The sequence below is a fragment of the Leucoraja erinacea genome, chromosome 10 (genome assembly GCF_028641065.1).
Source record: "Leucoraja erinacea ecotype New England chromosome 10, Leri_hhj_1, whole genome shotgun sequence".
Classification (NCBI taxonomy): Eukaryota; Metazoa; Chordata; class Chondrichthyes; order Rajiformes; family Rajidae; genus Leucoraja; species Leucoraja erinaceus.
Genome location: NC_073386.1, coordinates 59,007,386 through 59,022,343, shown reverse-complemented (window position 1 = coordinate 59,022,343; position 14,958 = coordinate 59,007,386). Strand labels below are relative to the sequence as shown.

The window sequence follows — 14,958 nt, the reverse complement described above, 5'->3', positions numbered from 1 at the left end:
TCCGACAGATCAGAAACACTTTTCAGGAGGCAGGTGTGGATTTGTCAATGACTACTGTACGCAGAAGACTTCATGAGCAGAAATACAGAGGCTACGACTGTGTTGTCTATTGTCTACGCTGCAAGATGCAAACCACTGGTTAGCTGCAAAAATAGGATGGCCAGGTTACAGTTTCCCAAGAAGTACTTAAAAGAGCAACCACAGTTCTGGAAAAAGGTCTTGTGGACAGATCTGACGAAGTTTAACTTATATCAGAGTGATGGCTAGAGCAAAGTATGGGGGAGAGAAGGAACTACCCAAGATCCAAAGCATACAACCCCATCTGTGAAATACGGTGGTGGGGGTGTTATGGCCTGGGCATGTATGGCTGCTGAAGGTACTGGCTCACTTCATTGATGATACAACTGCTGATGGTAGTAGCATAATTAATTCTGAGGTGTTTAGACACATGCTATCTACTCAAGTTCAAACAAATGCCTCAAAACATTGGCTGGCGGTTCATTCTACAGCTAGACAATGATCCCAAACATACTGCTAAAGCAACAAAGGAGTTTTTCAAAGCTAAAAAATTGTCAATTCTGCGGTGGCCAAGTCAATCACCCGATCTGAACCCAATTGAGCATGCCTTTTATATGCTGAAGAGAAAATTGAAGGGGACTAGCCCCCAACACAAACATAAGCTAAAGATGGCTGCCATACAGGCCTGGCAGAGCATCATCAGAGAAGACACCCAGCAACTGGTGATGTCCATGAATCGCAGACTTCAAGCAGTCATTGCATACAAAGGATATGCAACAAAATACTAAACATTACTATTTTCATTTAATGACATTGCTGTGTCCCAAACATTATGGTGCCCTGAAATGGGGGTGTGGGGGGGGACTATGTATAAACACTGCTGTAATTTCTACATGGTGTAACCAAAATGTATAAAAATGTGACAATGTGCACTTTAACCACATGTGATTTTTTTTTTTCTATTACAAATCTCAAATTGTGGAGTACAGAGACAAATAAATAAATGATGGGTCTTTGTCCCAAACATTATGGAGGGCACTGTTTATCTAAATGCTTAGTCATAAAATCAAATTAACATAATGTTAGGGTTGTATGACTTAGAATAACATTGCCAGCGTCTTTCATTGTGTGGGTGTGATTTAAAAAAAATGTTGTAGCTTACATTGAAATTGATCATGAGCTTTCTGCAATTTGAGAGAAGGGACAGACTGGGATGGTCTGTGGTTGTGTTCTTAATGTGTTCTGGCTATGTTGCTGTTGATTGCTTTCTTCAGTCACCTGGAGCTGTACTGAAACTTTATGATAACCTGAGCTGGAGTTCAATAATAAATCCACCTTGAAGATGGTGGTGCACTTATTGATCCTTTGACTGTCTCAAGCTCTTTAATCTTGTATAGCGGGTCTTTTAATTCTGTTTTGAAGATAAAGATTCTTCACCATATTTTAAAAAACAGAAGTTTGCTTAAATAATTGAATGATCCTGTTCTTTTGCGGTTTGAATTATGGAGATTTTGGGGATTGCAGAGCAGAATTAGCAGTGGTCTTACCATGTGGTTAAAATATGAAGCTAGAAGATACATTTCTTGACAACAGTTGTGCAGCTCAGCAGAACATTAACATAAATATGCTGATTTGACAGAAATGGAAAACAGAAAAGTTCAAATGATACTGAGTGTTATAATAAATGCAAATAGTTTTAGATCTCATGTTGTTTAATCTCAGCTGAAGGAATCTACAGATCAATTTCAGGAATACTATCGACAGCGGATGCGCTACCAACAGCATCTGGAGCAAAAGGAGCAACAAAAGCAACTGTACCAGCAGATGTTACTGGAAGGGGGAGTCAATGAGGAAGGTGGAGCAGCTCAGCAACAGAACCTCACAGAGCAGTTCCTCAGCAGGCAAGTTTCCACTCTGGTACAAACATGCCTTCATTAGCATTTTTCTTGCCCTCCTAAAAGTAATTGTTCACACATCACCCACCCACCTTTCTGTCCTGGGCCTCCTTCATTGTCAGAGTGAGGCCCATCGCAAATTGGAGGAACAACACCTCATATTTTCCCTAACTTCGGCTTCCCTAACTCCGACCAGACTGACTGTTTGATCTCCGTTTGCTTTGTTGTCACCTTCTAGCTAATATTTATCTATTCTGCACTTTCCTTAAGCCTGATCTCTTTTGATGTCTTGTTTTCACACCTCACACTTCCTTATCTCTCTGCCTCCCTCTCCCCTGACTCTCAGTCCAAAGAAGGGTCTGGGCCTGAAACATCACCCATTCCTTCTATCCATAGATGCTGTCTGACCCGCTGAGTTACTCCAGCATTTTATGTCTATTGTCATTGTCAGTGTATAGTACCAGTATCTGCAGTTCCTTCCTGCAGATACGTATCTTGTACCATGTTTTCCTGGTAATATTTTGTGAACCTGTTTTTACCGAGCCAGATCTGAAATTTATGCTTTGATTTTTGTTTTAAATAGATCGATGCAAAAATTGGAAGAATTAAATTTAGGAATGGAGAATGGGAGCACAGAGGCACTGTCTCCTAATCAACAGTGCAATGGAAACCAGTCAACTGTACAAAATGATTCTTCATCGCCTGATTTTATAACGCCTCTTGAAGTTCAACAACAAAATTCAGAAGTAACAGATGGCACAAGTACTCCAACGAAACCCAACACTGGAAATGTGTTCCCATATTCTGAAACATCTTCATTCTTTTCTATGCACAAGTAAGACATTTGTGTGTATTAATTGAAATTATGTAGTGGTAGCTTTTATTAGAAGTCTCATAGTTCCCTATAATTGCAATGCACTGGAGAATTTGTATGAAGCATGTGGAACAAATTTTTTAGACTTGGCCAGATACTAAGGCAGTGCTTCCAATATTGTAAATTGAGAGGATTTGCATGATGGCAAATTCAATATTAATAGTTTTTTTTCTCAATCATTTTGATATAACCAGTAATGTTATGAGCATAGTATTATAACTAATTATACAAATCTTGGTTCCAAACTAACTGACATAAAATGCTGCCTCAACTGAAACAATTTGCATTTACATCACAATCACCCTTAAAGATCATGTTTTTTTTTAATTTAAAGTATGGAATCCTAAATATAAAATAACTGCTGGGCAATGGGGTGGAGGAGATGGAGAGCTCAGGACTGTCCCCAATCCCAGTCAATGTTCCCCATTCTGTCTCTTTTTGCCTATCCTGTTGCTGATACCAAGTCAAATTTGAAATTAATGCTGGAAAATGACTGGTACACAAAAAAGCTGGAGAAACTCAGCGGGTGCAGCAGCATCTATGGAGCGAAGGAAATAGGCAACGTTTCGGGCCGAAACCCTTCGTCTGAAGAAGGGTTTCGGCCCGAAACGTTGCCTATTTCGTTCGCTCCATAGATGCTGCTGCACCCGCTGAGTTTCTCCAGCTTTTTTTGTGTACCTTCGATTCTCCAGCATCTGCAGTTCCTTCTTAAACACTGGAAAATGACTATCCATTTCCGGGTCAAGTCCCTTGTTTGCTTCCAGGCTGTTTTCTAGTGATGATGGTGATACTGAGTTAGTCTAGCCTGGCACAATGTGGCATGATTCGACCCAAACCAGGATATTCTGCCACAACGTAGCATAGAGGTTGGGATGTCATGTTACAATTGTACAAGACATAAAGTATTGTGTTCAGTTCTGGTCACCCTGTTATAGGAAAGTTATGGTTAAGTTGGAAAGGATGCAGAGAAGGTTTACGAGAATGTTGCCAGAATTCGAGGGCCTGAGCTACAGGGAGAGGTTGAGCAGGCCAGGGCTCTATTCCCTGGAGTGCAGCAGGCTGATTAGTGATCTTATTGAAGTGTATAATATCATGACAAACATTGGGTAAATGCACAGGGTCTTTTACCCAGAGTAGGGGGATCAAGAACCGGAGGACTTGGTTTAAGGTGAGGGTGAGGATGGGAGGGGAGAATTTAATAGGAACCTGAGAGAACCTCTGTACACAAAGATTGGTAGGTATATGGAATGAGCTGCTAGAGGAGGTACTTGAGGCTGATTCAGTCACACCATTTAAAAAAAACATTGGGACTAGTGTAGATGAAGCATGTTGGTCAGTGTGGGCAAGTTGGACCGAAGAGTTGATTTCCACTCCGTATGATTCTATGACTCTGTATGACTCTGTTGGATGGGCTCCAAATTTAACCATGAACTTGAAGAGTGATCGTGATGTACTGACAGAGCTGAAGCAGCATTTTAAGTCAGTTGGTTTGGAACCAAGATTTTTTTTAATTAGTTATCTTCATAATTATATTAGTTATGTCACACAACCAGTTAATAGTGCGGTTATCTAAATCTTTCCATTTTTTTTCCTACAGGGGAGATTGTACTGCTTCAACAGATCTTGCAATAACCCCACCAAGAGCAGAAAACCTGAGCGGAAATAGCACAAAGCATGAAGAGGTGTGGTTCATTTGTGCAACTTTCTCCATGATCGAATTAGTGTCTGCTTCATATTGTGAGAGATCAAAAATTCCCTTGCATTCAGAATGAAAGCAATTATGTTTAATTGTAATCCAAAAACAACCCTTTTTTTTTTTTTTTTTGTAAACGATCTATGTAGCTTTAGAAAAAAATGTTCCCCCCCTCGGTCCCCCCCCCCCCCCCCCCCCCCTTCTATTTGACAACTCTTGTTTCGTATTGGTATTTTTTTGACCTAAGAAATTTTAACATTTCTTTCCTGAGCCTTTATAACAAGATATTATTTTTTTGCTTGAGTATTCTTTCTCTTGTCCTCCCCTTCTCCCCGCTCTTACATTCCTTCCTCTTGGTTCACAATTTGTAACTCTTCAATCCATCTGTCTCACGCCTCCTGCTATTATCTGTTCCAATCATCCAGCTATCTAAAACAAATACTCACCTGTGTCCACCTATTATTTGTCATGCTTTGACCTGCCTCTCTCTTCTACCTTTCTTCACCCCCACTCCACAACCATTCTTCAAGAAGGATCCCCACCTGAATCGTCACCGATCCATGTTCTCCAGAGATGCCATTTGACTTGCTGAGATACTCCAGCACTTGGTGTCCATGTTTCTGCATTTTACCATACTTCATCCCTCACTTTAAATTTTCGTGCAATGTCTTATGCTGCCTTTTTTAAAAAATTGATTTTCCCCTTGTGTTACAGAAGTCAACTTTATTTTTTACCAATTTTGACTTTGGAATTCTCTTAAGTATGCTTACTACCTTGCATGTTCCTTGCTGATTTAAAAAAGTCCACACCGTGGGCTTTTCTGTGACCAAATAGCTCAGTTTGATGGCATTCTAAATGAATTAAGCTGTCAGAGGGGATAGAAGCCTTCCCTCTGTTCATGACCATGCAAACCCCACTCGATATACTCATCAGTCAAGGAATAGTGAAGCACATGTATGTTAGTGAATTGTTGAGTACTTTCTCCATAAGCAAGTTTATTTCCTACTTCCTCGTCAACTGCATTTGGTAAGCCTGATGTGGTCTCCTTTACATTGCTGAGACCAAGCTGAATCCTGGGCCTCCTCCATTGCCAGAGTGAGGCCACATACAAACTGGGGGAATAGCACCTCGTATTCTGCTTGGGTAGCTTACAACCAAACGGTATGAACATTGAATTCTCCAGTTTTATGTAGTTTCCACCCCTGCTCTTTTTTCCTCCCTCCCCCCTCTCTTCCCTGTGCCCCACCTGGATGCACACCTATTTCTCTCGGTAACCTGCCCTCTCTTTCCCCTTCCACCATCCCTTCCTCTGCTACTCCAGCACTTTGTGGTTTTTGCTGAAGATTCCAGTATCCACAGTTCCTGACCCTTCAGTTTCTAGTTTTGTGTATGTGTGAGATATTCTTGAATAGGTTGAGATCAAACGTTGAATTATCTATGAAATCAAAACTCACTGATCCAAGAAGCAGTCAAAACCCTAAAAGCACTGTCACTAATTTTCAAATACATACATCTTGTATTTTAATTAATCTGATGTAAAACTGTGTTTTATATATTATGTAGATTGTTTATCTTTAAAGCTATAATGTGAATTTTTGTTTTTATTGCATGAACAGGAAGATAAATCCAAAAAGCAATTTATTGCCATTAATACTCTTGAAGATACTCAAGCCATAAGAGCTGTGGCGTTCCATCCAAGTGGAAAACTCTATGCAGTTGGTTCAAATACCAAAACCTTGCGAGTTTGTGCATACCCTGATGTTATAGACCCACGGTAACAACCAACACAATAATTAATCTTGTGATTTTGCTTTATTCCTGATCAACTGTTGATGTCAATGACTTGACATACTGCCACGCTTGCTCTGTTTGTCCCATGCACTCAAGCCTATTTACAATCTAATTACATTATTGTTTTTAAAAAAACTGTATTTTGAGCTTTAAGATTTTTTGTGAGGCAATCTCCAATTCAATTTTTATATACTGGGCTTTATTTACCTATTAGCAAAATTATCTACAAATAAATACTGAATTGAATTGAATCCTTTATTTGTCATTCAGACCTTTCGGTCTGAACGAAATGTCGTTGCCTGCAGCCATACATGTAATAATAAACAACACAATAAACACAAATTAACATCCACCACAGTGAGTTCACCAAGCGCCTCCTCACTGTGATGGAGGCAAAAGTCCTAGGGTTACTGTCTCTTCCCTCCTCGTCTCCCTCTGCGCTGAGATGATACCCCACCGGGCGATGGTAAGTCAGTCCCGCGGTTCCAGCTCCGCGGCCCGGGGGTGGTCGAAGCTGCCGCCCTCCAGTCCAGCGGACGCAGCTGTTGCCACGGGAGCTCCGGAAAACAGGCACCAGCCTGCGACTTGCGAGCTCCTGACGATGCCGTCCACTGGCCCGCGGCCGAGCCCCGGATTCAGGTCACCGCCGCCAGAACGCCGCCTCAGCCACCAGAGCACCGTCTCCGCCCCGCACCGGGCCGCCCACACGGGAGCGTCTCAGCCCCGCACCGGGCTGCCCCCACGGGAGCACCTTCCAGACGGGAGCTGGGCCGCCCACACGGGAGCGCCATCTAGCCGGGAGCCGGGCCGCCCACACGGGAGTGACTCAGCCCCGCGCCGTCCGCCCTCACCGGAGCGCCGAGTCGTGCCGTTGCCCGAACGCCGCCGCAGCTCGAAGACGGCCAGCCTCGCGTTGGTAAGTCCTGGCTGGCTCTACCTCCGGAGCCTCGAGGTCGGTCGCAGGTTGGAGGCCGCCAGCTCTGCCATTGGGCCTCAGCTCAGACAGGGGAAGAGAAGGGGGATATGACAAGAAAGTCGCATTCCCCCAAAGGGAGAGACAGAAAGCCCTGTTTCAGCCCCCCCCCCACACATAACACAACCTAATAACCAAAAGTTTAACTGAACAAGACAAAAAAAACAACACAAAAAAAGTAAAAACAGACAGACTGCAGGCGAGCCGCAGCAGTTTCACAGCGCCGCCACTTCCGGAATCCCTCCCTATTGTGTTCTAATTTTCCTGGGTATTAAACATCGTTTTTAGCCTATTATCTTGCTAGAGATAAGCGTAATAGAACTAATTTACAAAATTTAAACGTGAAGTCAATTAGTTTTTTGTGGGAAGACAGAATTGTTATGTTAGTATCTGTCACTTAATCTTGTTTTTAAAACCATCTTCCTGCTTTTATCCCCATGAATGTTCCCACCTTTTGTAGTGCATACAGTTCACCTGAGCAACCTGTAGTTAAGTTTAAAAGGAACAAGCACCACAAAGGATCGATTTATTGTGTGGCTTGGAGTAAGTGTGGACAACTGTTGGCAACTGGATCGAATGATAAATATGTGAAAGTGCTGCCATTTAGTGCAGAGACCTGCAATGCTACAGGTACGTTGGAGCGCTATTTTGTGTGATTGATATGGTTTTTTAGATTGGGAATGAAAATACCCTTGACTAATTATATCCTTTCATGTTAACAAGGTTTAATTTGATATTTGAGTTCATTGCTAATTTTCAAAATTAAAAGCCAAAGTTTTAATGTGCAAAATCTGCAACCAAATTGAAATAACAAAGACATACAGAAACAAGGAATTGCAGATGCTGGTTTATAAATTAAAAAAAGACACAAAGTTTGGAGTAACTCAGCAGGTCAGGCAGCATCCCTAGACAAAAGATAGATATAAAAAGCTGGAGTAACTCAGCAGGTCAGACAGCATCTCTGGAGAAAAGGAATAGCTGATGTTTCGGGTCGAGTCCCTTCTTCAGACCTTATAAGCATCCCTAGACAACTCGGATTGGTGACATTTCAGGTTAGGATCCTTCCACTTTGTGTGTTTGTTGTTAAACAAAGACAAATATTTGACTTCCTTTCGCTTATATTCCAGTGAGATGAGCGGGGAGCTGGGCTGGAGGGGAGAGAGGGGTCACACACAAACCATAATCTGCTGCTGCCTACACTGGTGTATCGTGTCTACCGTGGGGAAACTTTAACTCAGCGGGCAGACAGCAGCATATTGTCAATTATAATAACCCTCCCGCGCAATATACCCTCACCTCTTTTATGGATGGGATTTAGTTCCCCTTGGGACTGTGGGGCCGCCCTCGGTGAAAATAACTTTATGCAAAGATGGGGAAATTGTCTCTGAGGCAACAAGTCTCAGAGCTGTATTACTTTAATTTTAACATCAGCAGACATTTGCCCCCAACTGGGATGTTGTGCTTACCAAGAGATGCGTAGACTATTTTCTAAATGGGGTGAGAATCCAGAAAATGGTGGTGCAAAGGGACTTGGGAGTGCTGGTGCAGGATTCCCAAAGAGTTGAAACGGCAAGTCGAATCGATAGTAAAGCAAGCAAACTCAATGCTAGCATTTATTTCAAGGGGTATATTTTATATCCCTTGAAGCAGTGATGTAATATTGAGACTCTATAAGGCGCTGGTCAGGCCACATTTGAAATATTGTGAGCAATTTTGAGCACGATATCTGAGGAAGGATGTGCTGGCTCTGGAGAGAGAGGGTCCAGAGGAGGTTTACAAGAATGATTCCAGGGATGAGTGGATTAACCCATGAGGAGCGTTTGTCGGCACTGGGCCTGTACTCGCTGGAGATATTTGAGTTCATTGCTAATTTTCAGAAGAATTGAAATGAGGGTTTATAAATAAAAAAAGACACAAAGTTTGGAGTAACACAGCAGGTCAGGCAGCATCCCTAGACAAAAGATAGATATAAAAAGCTGGAGTAACTCAGTAGGTCAGACAGCATCTCTGGAGAAAAGGAATAGCTGATGTTTCGTCTTTGGACTGAACTCATTGAAACATACAGAATAGTGGAAGGCTTGGATAGAGTGGATGTGGAGAGGATGTTCCCACTAGTGGGAGAGTCTAGGATTAGAGGTCATAGCTTTCTCAGAATGGGAAAAAAACAAGTCTCAGAGCTGTATTCTTGTAGGAGGGACTGGATGTTGTACCAAGAGAGGAATTTCTTTAGTAGCAAAGGGACTTGGGAGTGCTGGTGCAGAATTCCCAAAGAGTTGAAACGGGTGAATCTTTGGAATTCATTTTTTGCACAGAATCTGAGGAAGGATGTGTGGGGACCAAGTCAGAGGAGTTTACAAGAATGATATATTTTAACCCAGGCACTGGGAGATAGACTCGCTGGAGTTCAGAAGAATGAGGGGGAACTCATTGAAACATACAGAATAGTGGAAGGCTTGGATAGAGTGGATGTGGAGAGGATGTTCCCACTAGTGGGAGAATCTAGGATTAGAGGTCATAGCCTCAGAATTAAAAGACGTTCTTGTAGGAGGGAGATGTGGAGGAATTTCTTTAGTAGAGTGTGGTGAATCTTTGGAATTCTTTGCCACAGAAGGCTGTGGATAACAAGTCAGTGGATATATTTAAGGCAGAGATAGATAGATTCTTGATTAGTACAGGTGTCAGGAGTTGTGGGGGGAAGACAGGAGAATGGGGTTCGGAGGGAGAGATAGATCAGCCATGATTGAATAGAGTAGACTTGATGGGCCAAATTCTACTCCTATTCCTTATGACCTTATGCTGTAAATTAATCCCATCCTATGCTTATCCCATTCTGGCTGTAGGTCAGGAGACTAGTCTATGTCATATTACCTTAGCTGTGGTCTGCCCAAGAGTTGATTTCCATCTTGCTGTAGGCTGATAGTATGCAGGACTCTAGTGGATCAGCCATGGTTTTTAATATTGGCAGTTTCCAAAAAACTGGAAGATCCGCTAGAGTCCTGCATTTATTTTAGACACTTGCAAATATGCTATTTAATAATGGACTTGTACATTGGTGCTCAGGAGCGAATGATGCCTAATAGTCAATAGTCTGAAGAAGGGTTTCGGCATGAAACGTCGCCTATTTTCTTCGCTCCATAGATGCTGCTGCACCCGCTGAGTTTCTCCAGCAATTTTGTGTACCAGCCAATAGTGACTATTGGCCAAATGAGTGTTCGCATTCTCTCATGGTCTCTTCCCCACACCAACTCTTTTCATTAGTTGTATGATCATTTGAGCGTCTGTGGTAACCTGTCCGGGTGCTGGTGATGCCCCTGCAGTTAAAGCATGTGCATTCACCAGTCTGTCCATTACATGATGATGCACTGCTACAGCTTCCTCAGTTGCAAGGTTAAGAGGAGGAGTAGAGTAGCCAGTGTCTTGGTTCCAGAGATAGACACAAAAAGCTGGAGTAACTCAGCGGGTCAGACAGCATCTCTGGAGAAAAGGAATTGGAGACCCTTTTGGTCGAGACCCTTCTACAGACCCCGGTTTAAACCAGCATCTGCAGTTCTTTCCTACACATCATTGGCCCAGCCTACCTTCATGAATCATCCTGGCAAGAGACGAGTGGGACGTTTGTGTCTGTGACCTTTGAGGCTTTGTGTGCTTGTTTAAAAATGTTTAGAACTTCAGACAAGTTTTGTACAAAAAGTCTTAGATATGATATATATACAAGTCATTTACAAGATATGTTGGGGGAGTCCAGAACCAAGGGCCACAGTTTAAAAATAAGGGGAGGCCATTTAGAACGGAAATGAGCAAAAACATTTTCACCCAGAGAGTTATGAATCTGTGGAATTCTCTGCCTTAGAAGGCAGCGGAGGCTAATTCTCTGGATACTTTCAAGAAAGAGTTAGATAGAGCTCTTAAAGAGAGCGGAGTCAAAAGATATGGGGAGAAGGCAGGAACGGGGTACTGATTGTGGATGATCGACCATGATCACACTGAATGGTAGTGCTGGCTCGAAGGGCCGAATGGCCTACTCCTGCACCTATTGTCTATACATGTAAACTATACATTTTTTTAATTCCTGGACACTTTTGTTTATTTCATGTTATCTTTTATTGTACCTTGAATAATGCTTCAGTTAGAGCAATGTAGAAAAATAATCTTTTTTTTTTCAAAGACCTAAGTAGCAATTGTTGTAGTGAATGCACCATTGAAACATCCAAAATCCAAGACTCAAGTGTTTTATTGTCAAGTGTACCAAAACACAATAATTAATTTTTTACTTGCAGTAGCACAACAGGTTTGTAAACGCAGTACTCAATAAAAAAAATAAAAAGAGAAGCTCAATAAATTAAAAAAAAACCCGATATAGTGCCAAACAGAATAAAGCCTGGACCCTGGTGTAACCAAGGCAGGTTAGAGTTGGAGTTTGTAGTATTCAATAGCTTGATGGCTGTTGGGTAGAAGCTGTTCCTGAACATGGACGTTAGTTTTCAGACTTTTCTATGTCCCTGAAGGCAGGAGTGAAATGATAGCGAGGCTAGGGTGGTGAGACCCGGTTGATGCTAGCGGCCTTTATGAGCCGGCATCTGTAGATCCCTTCGATGGTGGGGAGGTCAGTACACATGATGGACCACAGCTTTAGTACATCACGTCATGCACTACTTTCAAATGTTGGATCTGATGTGTTCATGAGTCTGGAGTGTGCCCTCACTTTAATTGCTCAGAGGTTGTGATAGCAAAATGATGCTCTCCATGATAGTTGCCTCCCTTTAAATTAGCTTCTGCAATATAAGAATTACAGCCGTGAGATTTTCCTGTCCTTTCCATTGTGGGAATAATCAACTTGCAGTTTCACTAATCCTCATATTGGATCGTTCTGGAAGAATACCTGGAGTTGTAATTTCCGTGAGTGTAGTCAAAGTGCTCAGACCAGTTAATTTACCATTATATTTTGACATGATGGTTGCAGCAAATTGCAAAATTAAAGCTAGTAAATCTATCAGAAAATGCCAGATACACTTTGAGTGGAGGAATATCTGTGGAAAGTGAGTCTATTTCAGACTGAAGACCCTTTATTTTAACAAATCACATAGTTGTGCCTTTATTGCTGGAGTTGTTTAAAATCTAAACTGTCGTGTGTCTTCCCCACAGGTCCCGACTTGGAGTTCAGCATGCATGATGGTACAATTCGTGATCTTGCTTTTATGGAGGGCCCAGAAAGTGGAGGGGCAATCTTAATCAGTGCCGGTGCTGGAGATTGTAATATTTACACAACAGATTGTCAGAGGGGCCAGGGATTGCACGCACTCAGTGGACACACTGGTATGAAATAAACTGAAAACATCTTGAGCTTGATATTGCCTTCATAGCTAGAAAGCATGTGCAGAGAATTATGGAAAAGGCGGCATTTATAATCAGACAAATGACATAGTTGATAAGTGTACATATATTGCAATGGTTAATGCGTTATTTAACGCAACACCAATGTACCAGACCTAGTGGAGCATGGTCAGCATGAAGCATGGTTGGCCTGAAGAGGCCTGTTTCCTTGCTGTGTGATTCTATGAGTCTGTAACTAATGTGCCCATTGGGCCTGTGCTCCCTTCTTTTAGGATTCTAGTGTCCAAACCATCTGGGCCAGGGTTCCTATCAGCCTTTGGATTTATTATTGTAAATGCCGGGCTAAGTAGAGTGAAGGATTAGTTTTAATAAGATCATTCAAAATCATATTCTTGCACTTTATACTTGGGGAGGATGGATGATTGCTTCTGGCTCACAAGACAAGACTGTAAGATTCTGGGATTTGAGAGTACCAAGTTGTGTTCGTGTTGTTGGGACAGCATTTCATGAAAGAGGAAATTTGTGTTAAAAATATATCTGTGTTCATCTGAAAGGTGCTGTTTCAAATCTAATGTTTTTACAGAGTGATTTAATATGGTACTGTCAAAGATGCAGAAGATTGTAGTTTTGGATGGAGCCTGGAGAATTAATAAACTTTTTCAAGTTACAATAATATTTGAACGGACAGGATGATTGTCCCGCTAACCCAGAGACCTAAATGAAATAAATTCCTGCAAAGAACTCTTCATCTTCGCTGTGTTCCAACAAGCAAAAATCCAACGAGTAAAAGCACGGTGGTGCAGCGGTAGAGTTGCTGCCTTACAGCGAATGCAGTGCCGGAGACCCGGGTTTGATCCCGACCACGGGTGCTGTCTGTACAGAGGTTGTACGTTCTCCTTGTGACCTGCATGGGTTTTCTCCGATATCTTCGGTTTCCTCCCACATTCCAAAGACGCACAGGTATATAGGTTAATTGGCTTGGTAAATGTAAAAATGGTCCCTAGTGGGTGTAGGGTGGCGTGAATGTGCGGGGGTCGCTGGTCGGCGCGGACTCGTTGGGCCGAAGGGCCTGTTTCGCCGCTGTATCTCTAACCTAAACTATATGATGAATCATAAACTACAATGGTAGACATTGGTTTGTTCTCAGACAGAATAAGCAATTTTATTCCACAAACATTGACAAGGCACATGCTCTGCTTTTACCACTTTGGTTACTTGTGTTAATTTTTATCCATCTCCTTACATGTACTCACATAAAACATGACTATTGCCTGAATGGTTTTTGAATTTGTGGATTTTAGTTTTAATTTAGAAATGCAGCTCGGAAACGGCCCATTCGGCCCACTGAGTCCGCACCGACCAGCGATCCCCGCACATTAACACTGCCCTACACACTATAGTCAAATCAAGAGTTTTATTGTCATGTTTCCCAGATAGGACAATGAAATTCTTACTTGCTGCAGCACAACAGAATATGTAAACATAAAACAGAACATGAGATAAAAGTACAATGTGTCTATATATCATAGTCCACATATACACAATAAATAAACAGATAAAGTGCAATAGTAATAATAGACTGTTATTGTTCAGAGCTTGTTTGATGTTGTGTTTAATAGCCTGATGGCTGTGGGGAAGAAGCTGTTCTTGAACCTGGATGTTCCAGATTTCAGGCTCCTGTACCTTCTTCCTGATGGCAACAGAGGGATGAGTGTGTGGCCAGGATGGTGTGGGTCTTTGACGATATTGGCAGCTTTTTTGAGGCAGCGACTGTGATAGATCCCCCTCGATGGTGGGAAGGTCAGTGCTGATGATGGACTGGGCAGTGGTTACAACTTTCTGCATTTATTTTCCCGCTCCTGGACGTTCAAGTTGCCGAACCAAGTCACGATGCAACCGGTCAGCATGCTCACTACTGTGCACCTGTAGAAGTTCGAGAGAGTCCTCCTTGACATACCGACTCTCTGTAATCTTCTCGGGAAGTAGAAGCGATGATGTGCCTTTATTATTGTATCAGTGTGCTGGGACCAGGAAAGATCTTTGGAAATATGCACGCCCAGGAATTTGAAGTTTTTGACCCCTTCCACCATCGACCCGTTGATATAAACGGGATTGTGGGTCCCTATCCTACCCCTTCCAAAGCCCACAATCAGTTCCTTGGTTTTGCTGGTGTTGAGAGCCAGGTTATTGTGCTGGCACCATTTGGTCAATCGGTTGATCTCGCTTCTATACTCTGACTCATCACCATCAGTGATTCGTCCCACAACAGTAGTGTCGTCGGCAAACTTGATGATGGAGTTCGCACTGTGTCCGGCTACGCAGTCATGAGTATAGAGTGAGTACAGCAGGGGGCTGAGCATGCAGCCTTGAGGTGCTCCCGTGC

At 42.5% G+C, this 14,958-nt stretch overlaps 1 protein-coding gene across 1 annotated transcript in view; it reads left to right on the top strand.

Annotated features, from left to right (window-relative positions):
* LOC129701280 (WD repeat-containing protein 47-like) overlaps positions 1-14,958 on the top strand; it is a 47,658-nt gene that overhangs the window by 26,178 nt on the left and 6,522 nt on the right. Inside the window, exons 7-13 of the mRNA XM_055642441.1 lie at positions 1,741-1,919; positions 2,497-2,748; positions 4,385-4,469; positions 6,097-6,254; positions 7,705-7,874; positions 12,387-12,559; positions 12,961-13,099. Coding sequence (XP_055498416.1) covers positions 1,741-1,919; positions 2,497-2,748; positions 4,385-4,469; positions 6,097-6,254; positions 7,705-7,874; positions 12,387-12,559; positions 12,961-13,099 — 1,156 coding nt within the window. The remainder of the gene's footprint in view (positions 1-1,740; positions 1,920-2,496; positions 2,749-4,384; positions 4,470-6,096; positions 6,255-7,704; positions 7,875-12,386; positions 12,560-12,960; positions 13,100-14,958) is intronic.